At 46.4% G+C, this 11413-nt stretch overlaps 2 protein-coding genes across 2 annotated transcripts; one reads left to right on the top strand and one right to left on the bottom strand.

Annotated features, from left to right (window-relative positions):
• Window positions 1-839: 839 nt before the first annotated feature.
• Window positions 840-3699, bottom strand: EDB93DRAFT_1109297 (uncharacterized protein; the record flags this gene model as incomplete). Its single annotated transcript, XM_041447947.1, has 14 exons — window positions 840-863; window positions 990-1043; window positions 1096-1121; window positions 1275-1437; window positions 1474-1516; window positions 1598-1659; window positions 2106-2215; window positions 2519-2585; window positions 2743-2752; window positions 2813-2832; window positions 2864-2925; window positions 2955-3068; window positions 3091-3439; window positions 3637-3699. 14 exons carry the CDS (start codon window positions 3697-3699, stop codon window positions 840-842), a joined length of 1167 nt encoding a protein of 388 aa, XP_041301020.1.
• A 2045-nt stretch (window positions 3700-5744) lies between these two features.
• Window positions 5745-6737, top strand: EDB93DRAFT_1096547 (uncharacterized protein; the record flags this gene model as incomplete). Its single annotated transcript, XM_041446796.1, has 3 exons — window positions 5745-5987; window positions 6043-6139; window positions 6187-6737. 3 exons carry the CDS (start codon window positions 5745-5747, stop codon window positions 6735-6737), a joined length of 891 nt encoding a protein of 296 aa, XP_041301019.1.
• Between the last annotated feature and the right edge of the window lie 4676 nt (window positions 6738-11413).

The following is an 11413-nucleotide window of genomic DNA, read 5'->3' as shown; positions in this document are numbered from 1 at the left end:
CAGGAGTAACGCGAAGATACCTTGATTGAAGTACGTGTGCTAGAACCGCGGTTTGCATCAAATAAATTCTCTATTGAGGATGAAACATCAATTATATAGCAATCTGAATCTTCTCCAAAGTCATTAGCGTCTTGTGATGATGTACTAGAAGAATACGATGGAAGGGTAGCCTTCGCGCTGCTCGTCGACTTGAGGAATGATGTTAAAGGTACGTTTGGGTGATTGAGGATGATAGGAACTGGGTGATAGAGGACCGTCCCAGTTAATGAGCGCTGCGTGCTCAAAGCCTTTCATCATCGTTGACCATAGCGAGCAGCCCGGCAAAGTCACTCTTCCAAGAAAAGGTCCGCCATCGGCAATTCCCGTACTTTCAACTGAAAGTTAAACGGGTTTAATAAACGTCAAACTTGGGTCAAACATCAATTGGATGACTTTCCGTAGGATTTCAAGTGGTAGCCATAGGAAGCGGCTGTATCTCCAGCTGCAGACTCTGACTACTTCTTCAGTACCAGATTTATCGTTTATTGTTGTGGTTCTGACAGGGGACAGGCGTACACATATGGTAGAAGTAGGGTAGACGGTGAACCCGTATACCGTACATGAGATTGGCAGTGAACAAAGCAAACGGTACAGTGTGGAGTATTGAACACACATACCCAGTAGTAGTGTACGGTACATACAGGGTTGAATCAGTTTAGCAGCTATAAAGCGGACGATCGCATGGCTATGTATCCTTGGACAGAATCAGGAAGGACAAAAACGGTGCTTGCAATTCGCCAAAGATTCGTGGATCACCTAAACTCAAGATAGGTGGCACAAAGTTTCATGTTGCATCTCAACTAATCATCTTCAGAGCCTGATCCCTGTCCATCCATCCCAGTATTGACTGACTAGACTCAGATAGGGCTTACAGAGTCAAGTCTGGGCAGGGACTGGATAGTATTGTCCCACATAGAATCTCACTCTGGATGGACATAGATTGAACACACACAAAAAGATCTGGGAGCCGACATCCCTGGCCTGCCAGCCAGGTCCTGACTTTCCTTGGCAGGATAAGTGAAGGCAGGCAGCAGCAAGCTTATGACTCCAGCTCACACACCACCAACATTGCAGTCGGGCGTCTACAAGGGCAGGCGATAATACATCACTACATCACCCGTCAAAAGACACAGGAGCAACAACGCCCTAGCCGGAAAAAGCAAACAGACAAACGAATGCGTTGATGCAGGAAGTGTTTCTCCGGAGGGAAACCCGACGAGGTATTCATCACGAACAGTTTGGGTCGGTGACCAATCCCTTTTTCATTTTGACGCAGGCCGGATCCTCGTGGATTTTGCGGAGAGAAGAGAGGGCGAGAAACGTAAGTGCCTTTGACCTTGCCAGATTTAAGAGGACGCGACGTATATCGAACGCCGCCGACAATGCGCGTGTTTGCCTCTGTGAAGACAGGTGCGTTAGATGCGGCCGACGTACCGGACAACCTTGCATGCACTGCGTTTTGTCCCTATCTGATGGCCTGTGGGAAGATATAGCTTCTTATAGTGGACTACCGTCCCAAAATGGTATGATAACTTGACGGTTGCCAAGGTATGCGTACCTCTGTTCAGATTCTCCTGCCTTGACTGTGTCTACCATACGCAGAGAACTTCTACCAGGCCCCTACGACCAAGGATGAGATTGGGTGAGGGATCCTCATCCCAGGTATGTGGGAGGATGATATCTTTTTGTACCACCCTAGCAACGAGATCAGCACAGATCTCTTCTGTTTTGCTGTACTAGCCCTCGGGCGTTAATATATCGACGAGCTCATTTTTCGCTAAGTACGACGGAATGAACGCAGGAAACATCCCTGTAGTACTACCCTGAACCAGCATCCACTAAACCTTGCACATGGCCAAGAACAAGAAGGAGAAAAATCGAAGTACGAAAGGCGATGTAAGTACACATGTTACATTTGGGAAATCTCACTGTTACTGACGCAAATATACTAGTATGCGACTTATCATAAAACTGAGGTTTTTTGCAAGTGTTCTGAATGTACTTCAGAATGGGTTGAGAAGGTATGTCCGTGCCTTTGTCAACTTTCTTTTCTTCTTCTGACGCACATATTTATCTGTAGGCTCATCCTCATCATCTGCATCATCCCCGTCATCTCTGTGAGCACGTTTCAGGCGATCAACCTCCTGCTGAGATTCTCGCATATACCACGTAGCACCTGCACATCCGACGCAGTTTCTAAGTCTGGCTGAATAGCATGTTGTCTGCTAGAGGGCAGTGATTGAGGTATGCGAATTTGATGGGGTAGACTCTGCTGAGGCTGACCCTATACCGCCTCTGCTGCAAGAGCAAGTAGAACATCTGGCGTCAAGTTCGCAAGCAAGTTGTGCAATGCGATGGGGCTGGTGGGGGATCGTTTGGACTGCCAGACAGGGGTGGATATGGTGGAGGTGGAGGGGGCCCTGGTGGAGGACCTTGCTGTTGCCTGCCACCGCTGGTGCGCATTTTACTGGGTATATACACTCAAATTGGGGCTCAGGGATGGGGTTTGGGAGAAGGAGTGTAGCGGCTGTGTACTTGTACTCGACCTATATCAGGATACATGATGTATTCACAACGTGGCTACCTGTCCTAATTCATGCATATTAAACCACCTCAAATGGCTGTGTGCACACCTTAGTTGACCTCAAGTATATTATATGTGGCCGTAGTATATACTAGTTTATCTTGCCATAGTGTGCGCACCTTGGTTGACCTCAAGTGTACCATATGTAGCCATATTATATACTAGTTTATCTGGTCATAGTGTGCACACCTTAGTCGACCTCGAGTGTACTATATGTATCCGTATTATACGCTAGTTTACCTTGCCATAGTGTTTATACCTCGGATACTTATAGGATCCATATCTCTCCTTCACCAGTATACCTTACGTGATTGTACTTATGTCTACCTACGGTAGACTTCGTACCCACGGGTCACCCACCCACGTTTCACATAAATCCATAGCGCAGTGATGGCTCGTTCCAGCAAGCGTTTAAGCCTTAACCGACATTGAAGCAAGAATAGACCTGGTGGTAGGTGTGAGTGAACCTATGAAGTCCACAGCGTCCGCTATGAAACTCGGGATAGAAGGCTTAACGACAGGAGCCGTCTCCTGGACATTTGATTCATCCAGAAAATGTTCGTCGTCAGAAACTTCTTCGATATAGTTTTCGTCCATCCTTCGGTTCGCTCTCTTCAAGTTGCGTTCGGCACGCGCAATGATTTCTTCTTCCACTGCCTCCCGATCGTGAAGATTGATGCGTCTCTGCTTGTTTTTAGCGAGAGATGATGCAGTCCTCGACGCGTACTCGTCGGACAAAAAGGTCATTGTCTTGCCGGTTAAAGAATCATGTATCTTTTCTTCCGGCTCCTTCAGGATGCCCAAGATTCGGCGTCTCTGTAGAGGTCATAATAGCAGTAATAATTCTACGAACGGTACGTTGGTAATGCCGAATGCTCAATATGAGAAAAACGAGCGAGTGAGAGAGTGCAATAAGGATAAATATAAGATACGCGTGTATGACTGCGCGTTACAGCTCATAGCGCTCATTCGCTTAGTAAGCACTAGTTTGAGCTCTGTGCTCGCAGGTTCACTTTACAGCTCAAACTGCACCATGTCCAACTGGATTGTTGCCCCTTGACAGGGGTATGCTGCATGGATGCACAAATGTCTGGATGACTCCAGAGCGCCTCCCTTGTCAGGGGGGATTCACATCACCAAACATCTCTAGCCAGATTCTCTCGCACAACATGGAACTCAGACCAAAAGAGTCATGTCTGACTGCATTGCAGCCCCTTGACAGGGGCATGTCACATGGATGCGCACGTGTCTGATTGACATCTCCCTTGTCAGGGGGCGTCCACAAAAAACCAGACTCTCCATAATACCTGACGGTGTGGGAGGTTGAGAGGAAACTTGAGTGGCAAATATATACAAATCCTCAGCGCCAAACAAACCACCACACAACCACACATGAAAATACATCACAATATCAATTGCAATCCAACACGTATGGTATATTTTTAAACACAGCCGAATTCGTTTTCTACATGTAAGGGATGCTCAATTCTAAAAGTTCGCGTTCACCTGGGATCCGAGCAAGTTACGAAACTGATTACCGACGCTTACAACTCCTTATTTGGAACCGCACGCCGGCCGTTACATGGCGATTTTGTTATCAGTTCTCATGAGTCAATGCCAATTCAACGCGTCGTTCGACGTTCAACAGTGATCAATATGCCCCGTGCGCAGCTACGAAAGCAAGATTACAGGGATATTTTAACTTTACATTCTGTTATGGCCAGTAGGTTGGCTGTATCAAGGCTGCCTCCCACTCCTGCTGTTGATGGACTCCACTCCGAAACTGATCTGGATTGTATCTACTACCATTATTATGATAGTAGTCCATTGCTGGCACAGTACTGGAATTATTATCAGAATGATAGACTATAAGATACGTCTGGCCCGCTTCGGCCTTGGAACTAATTTACGGAGGCGGAAATGAAGCGGTTAAGCTTGAACAACCAAACTCGGCTCCCAGGTGAACGCGAACTGAATGAATTGAGCATCCCTGTACAATGATGAGTGTCCAAGTCATCGGCCGCTGCAATCAGATTTTCGAAATTTCCTCGTTGTTGATCCACTCGTAGTTCGCGATGATAAGTCCCTCTGGTATACTCGATCAGCATGCATGTCAAGTGTTTCATGCACAATGAACGCTTACCTCTTGAAACCGCTATTCATCTTCGGACCACTCATGTGCCAGCCAGCGAATCCTTTGGCACCGGTCAAAGTCATGTTGGCAAACAGCCCTACAAAAGCTATTCGGCTCCCTCTGTCGCCTAATACATAATCAGCTACGCTTCGACTAGCTAGGGGGATCACAGCTTACCAGCAGTTTGAAGACTATCCGTGCTGCATCATGTGCATGGCCATGTTCATTTATGTGAATGCGAGTGAAAGATTGAATGCGAATGTCTGTCATGGGTGTCACTGCGAGGCTGTATGTCATTCTGCGTAGTTCCTTCACCTTGTGAATACCGCTGCGTTGAGTTTGCTCGTCGGATTTTCATTCCAATCAAACTCACACGAAAGTCACCCGTGATCACGTGATGTTAGTTGATTGTGCAAGAGTATCCTACGCCTCGAATGACACTGCCATCATTTACTCATACAGCACGGACACGACATGCATACAGCCTTCTTGAATACTGACCAAGATTTACTTCCTCTTCTGAACAGAGCCTTTGAGTGGCAGGATGCACTCGCTTGTGGGACAATGAAGGACTACGAGCCAGATATGATCGTTCGCGAAGCAATTGATCATGAAGATGATTTGTCCTCCAATACATGTGCCACCAATCTAGTCGAGAACTCCCGTCGTACACATATTAGCAATGGACAGCAACAAATTGCAAAGGGTGTATCCCATAAAAAGAAGGGCAGCAACTCACGTCGTCGACGGAAGAGGCGAGAAAAGGCCGCCAACTCTTATGCACCTATACTTAAATTGACATCCAAGCGAGTCCTTAAACATCCAATGGCCACACCGATCTCGCTACAGGATATGCCTATAGCATATGGAGCATATGTTGGAAAACGAGTTGAGAGCGTCGACAGAGTGCAAGACCTGAAAACGCTACTTAACACAGGATTTCGCTTAGTGGAGTGGGATGGAAGGTGTGTGACTCAGGAAGATTCCATGCAGGGTCACGGGCTGACTTACGCCAGATCGCCCAAAACACTACTGGATAAGAACAGAAGGGTAATCGTCGTTCTAGCTGGTCAACCACAGGATGACGGCTGGCAGCTTACAACATCCCAAGCCTGCGCTGCAATGGAGATTGCACGGGAACGTTGCACCTTCAAGCTATCTGATACCCATCACCGGCGGGGATTCTACCCATGCCTGGGTGTTGGAGTCTCATATGGGGGTGGTCAACAGGTATATTAACTATCACACTCAAGCGGTCTGCATCAACAGACTGACACTTACACAGGAGCCGGACAATCTTCAACACTCCAACAGAAACCAAGAGGAGCTTCGGGCACTTCTGTCTGAACCAACCATTCAAAGGTTGGCAGGTTTTGGTAGTAGTGAGTACTAAGATTCTGTTTTGTGCATTCGTTCATTCATTTGAAAGGCATACTTTGTCATTATGCACCCAAGGTCCATAGGGTGTATACTGACACCAAAGCATCTCTCAAGAGTATGCACGCGCATCTCACGTGGAATTTTCGTAATAGTGTTTTTGCTGCTGCCACGTTCAATCTTGGACCCGCCACCGTCACCTTTGATCACACCGACAATGTAAATTTTGCCAGTGGGATGTGTAGCATTACTGCCCTAGGAAATTTCGACCCAATCACTGGCGGCCACTTGGTCCTGTTTGACCTTGGACTCATCATCCAATTTCCGCCCGGTGCCACCATTCTGATCCCCTCGGCCATTCTACGGCATGGAAACATCCCTATTTCTTCGCTGGAGAAAAGGTTATCTTTTACTCAATATTTTGCAGGGGGTCTCGTCAGATGGGTTGAGTATGGATTCCGCACAGAAAAGGCTTTTAAGCAGCAAAGTCCTGAGGCATGGCGTGAAGCCCAAGTTCAGCGCCTGACCCGTGTTGAGCACGCGGCTCGGTATTTTTCGATTTTCGAGGAGTTGGAAAAGGACCATAGTGAGTATACACTATGATAAGGAATGTCAGTGTTTTGTTGCGTAGAAGTACATCTGCCTACATGTTTGAAAATGGTGTGGTCTCTCGGCCTGCAGGGGAATTCTTTACTCGCTACCAAACTGGTTTGCAGCTTTCTCTTGCCATAATACCGCCGGGATCTCTTCTCTTCTCTGTTTCTGTTTCCTTTCTACTGTTCCCTCATTCACTACTATCTGTTGAACATGGACGCATGAAGGCATTGGTGTCAATGTGTTGGCATTCGACGCCAACACTGCCTCAGCCGAACATGATATCTATTGGATGCGGGGAGATCTGCGATTCCGAGGTGAATGGCAGCAGCACGACCTTTTGGGGGCATGATGTTCAAGTTGAGGGATGATGGCACCGACAAGACGCTTAAAGCGATATTGATATCTTGGCTACCCAGATCTAGGCGAGCTCATTTTTGAAACTCAGATCAACCTCCGACCAAACGCTTGGGAAAGTTGAATGACTAATAGGATAAGAAACCCCAGGGTTTTGTAGCTTAGTAATCCAAACCCATGTACAACATCAAATTTAATAGAGGGTTTCTCGCTAACGGTCACTGGCCGGCACATAGCCGACAATCGGGAGCAGCTCACATTGTAGATCAGTGGTTTTATTCTACTGGCTGTTGTGTCCTAGCTGCAAACAAAGGAAATTGAAATCAAGTTTCATTCAAAAGTCTACTACTCTAGTACCTGTGTCCATAGATTCTCACAATAAAATATTGGCTAAGCATTTGTAACATCGTCTGTTCGGAATTCTGAATTTCCGTACCTCACCTACTACTGAGAGTACTCCAAATGGTTGCACCTGCTTGTTTTCTTTGGTTCGAACTTTATAATCACTTTACTTTTGTGGTCTTTATTGATACCTTATAGCACAAGTAAATAGTGATGTTTAGATGCATGCTACTTACAAACTATCACTCGATTTGACTTGAAAACATCTCGTTGTACAACTAATGCGGACCAATCAGGCTATCTACGGGTATCGCTATTATTCGGTGTAGTAACGCTGCGCCTCGCCTGCCCGCCATTTACTCCTCGTCCGCGTGATCGTCGGTAGTCCTGGCAGCTGATTTGAGCTAAAGAACAGGGACATTAATGTAGTAAAATGGGCATTTTGCACAAAATCAGAGCTTTGCCGTCTCAAATTTCTTAGATTTGTATCTGCCTCAATCTGTACTTAGACGTCTATCTCTACATATCTACCTCATTCTTGTCGATTTTCACTGGCGCTGGGCGCTGAGTACTGAATTTCACCCATCTTGCTTGCGTGTAGTCAGCTTTGGTTCGTTTGTGCAGCCGTTCTCCTGGTTCGGAGTAGGGAAGGTATAAGTATATATGCATATCGCACGTGATGGACGCGTCGCGCTTGTCGTTCAATGATTGGACCCCAGTTGAAAGCCCGACATGTCATACAAAAGCAGTTGGTAGCTTGTCAAGAAATTCCATGCTGCACAATTTCCTTATGTTATGAACTTGATGTATGCCACTCATTTCACAACCAATTCAGGCGCCCTTCATTTCATGTATTGACTTACATCAACATCGAAGGAAATTTATAGTTCATGTGTTAGGTTGTAATTTAAAACTATGTCTGGTTTTAGAAATGCCGAAACATGAAAGGAATATATCGATGTTGCCAAACTTCAGTGCCAAGGCGAAGAAGAGTGATCGAAGTAAGAAAAAAAAAATAGCCCTTGCTGCCCCTTGACAGAGGCATGTTACATGGGTGCACGGATGTCTGGATGACTCCAGAGCACACCTCCTTTGACAAGGGGGACGTCCAAATCACCAAACAACCTGACTCTAGCCATATTCTCTTCATCAAGTTCAGAGCCTCCAGAGTTCCGCCCAACAGAGTCATGTCTGACTGGATTGCTGCCCCTTGACAGGGGCATGTCACATGGATGCGCAGATGTCTGGATGACTCCAGAGCACACACACACCTTGTCAGGAGTGCATCCACATGACCCAAACAACCCTCACAGTACCTGACAATGTGGGAGATTGAGAAGTTGGACGAAAGGCTGAACATTGAGTGGCAAATATATACAAAATCCTCAGCGCCAAACAAACCACCACACAACCACACATGAGCGTTTAATGCGTGACTTGACAAAGTTGCACAAATCCATCAAAATAAACTAGTTCACCTTGGTCATAGCCCTCGACAAAATGACTTCAACGCTGCTTCATCTCTACACAACTATCCTCGAATAGACGATCAGCGCCGACCCATTCACACCCCGTGACTAGACGACGTTATCAAATTGCAACTACATGTCACAACCCTCGGAATATATGGTGAGTTTGACTTGCTATTTGCGAGATATGTGTAATGTATTGCAGGTGAAATCCCCGTACCCCAAACGTATCTTCTAGGATTGACCTTGTCAGTTGCTAGTTGATAACATCGTTGCACCAAAAAAAAAAAAATCTGTAATGTGTGATCACCCGAAAATTGCTGATATGGTCAGATGTACGGAGGGGACACTAAATACCAGGTCTGAGGGTTTCGTCGCAAATGCTCAAGTCTAGCTATAGATCTGTTTGCCTTGTTTACTTACCTTCTCATTACAGTGCCTCTTCTATCGGTTTCTTGCCGGCCTCTCTCTCTCTTGGACGTGCCTCAAGGTGTCTGTGTGGAATGGGCGGTGGTTGTAGTCTGACGTAAGTGTCCAAGATCATTCCAATAACACAGATGTACGGCATTCCACAGCAATACTGTCAAAGTGCTGCGGAACGGGGCAAGTTTTTTTAATGTGTTGCGACCATCCTGTGAGTATCTCCTGGTCTTGTAACCTTCCAATAGTTTTTCCAAAATTTCTCAATCACATGATCACGGCGCATCGCCTGCTTGACAGTCTAGGCGGTGTATTTACTCCGCTCCGTCAGTGTTATGAACATCATCCGTACGCAGTAATGCGTCCCTGACCCTCGACAAGTTCAGCCGCCGGGTCATGTCTTTTCACCTTGCACTTCCAAAAGCTAACCTACGGCGTCGCATCCAACCCCACCGGTACCCGAACTAGCACATCTCCTACCAGTTCGACCAAATTTTAATGGCAAAAATACTCAGCGCTCCTCCGCTCAGCCAAACCCCCACGATAATCAAACTACATCAAATCGCTAAAATCCCGCCAGTGACGCATCATCGATCTAGCAAGGGTTAAAGATAGGCGTATAAGATTGGTCGGAGCGGATGCGTCGAGCTACGTTACTCTAGATCCTTGTCAGGCAAAAAATCAAAATCCCTCTGGTTCACTTTCTGTGAGAACGATGATCCTAAAACCAGACCCCGGGGTCCTACGTATCCCTCGCAATTACCTGGCACACGACCAACGCAGCTAGAGTTGCCATCTCGTAAGCTTCTAGACTGGACCCATTATGCTCAAGAGTCGATATTGACAGGGACTTCGATCCCTTCCATCATGTACATGTATGCACACGTCTAAATTTTTACCTGGCATGCGACCGATACAACTAGATTTGCTATCTTGTTGCGCTTCTGGATCGGACGTTGCATTCTCTCACGTTCATGATGACTTTGGCCATTCACTTTACACTTTTTCGTCTGCAACCTTCCAGCTAACACCAGCTGATGTATGGAGTAACGTCACCGCGGAGACTTTGTGCAATTACCTAGCACGCAATCAACGCCACCGATTTGAACTATCTTGTGCACTTCCCGACTAAACACTGGCAGTTGACGACTACGACGACTTTCATCCCATACCCATTCAGGAACTACTTCGAATATCCTCTTAACTCGGCTGCCAGACTTCAAGTTGGAGCACCAGACGAACGAACGAACGGACGGACAACGGACAAACGTCACGTCCTTGTCACCAATGTTCGTCGAAATGTCCATCTGACTTGTCACCGCGTCGGACGTGAAATGGTTTTTTTTAAAAGATAGAATAAAAAAAACGTCTCGGACTACCGCGGCTCCTCGCTTTTGGCTCCCTGACCCTATTAAGCGAAGGTATCTGATGGATTGTCTGTCTGTATGCTCTAGTGAAGTTTTTAAGTTGAATTCAGACTTTGCTTCTACCCTGGCAGTGCGCAGCAGACTCGGACTCATTTATTTTCGCGTCGTAAGTATGAGGTTACTTCGAGCGTTGCTACTACATCTATTGTAACAAACCCTCAAGTTCAAGTCAGGGATCTCTTCTACTTACCCCAGTAGCGTGCTTCTTCTCGCATCTGATATCAGATTATTTCGAGTGTTGCTATTATATATAATTCATATGAGCGTCTGCAAGTTCTTTTCGCGTCTCATGGTTGATATATCAAGTGCACAAGTCAAGTTCAACGCATGCAGATAATATTAGACAGGGCCCATGGCGAGGTCATCATATGGGCGCTCTTCTTTTCGCGTCACGTCCGTTTTGGTCAGTATCACATGGCTTGTTCGACATGGGTCTAGCTGGGCACCTAAGACTGGCTAGTTGTAGCATAAAATGGTCAAAAAACAGAGCGAGATAAAGGTTGAACTGATGGACTTCACACATGTAGTTTTAGCCTTGGACTAAATCACTTTTCCACAGCCAGCTAGATGTTTGAGCAAGTCAAATTTTTATCATTTGGATAGTTCACAGTTATACTATAGAGTTTGCCGTACATGGCTAATGCGCGAGACACTGGACTTGTCAGAGGTT

The sequence above is a fragment of the Suillus bovinus genome (genome assembly GCF_016758785.1).
Source record: "Suillus bovinus strain UH-Sbo-P2 chromosome Unknown EDB93scaffold_150, whole genome shotgun sequence".
NCBI lineage: Eukaryota > Fungi > Basidiomycota > Agaricomycetes > Boletales > Suillaceae > Suillus > Suillus bovinus.
This window is presented reverse-complemented; position numbering and strand designations above follow the sequence as displayed.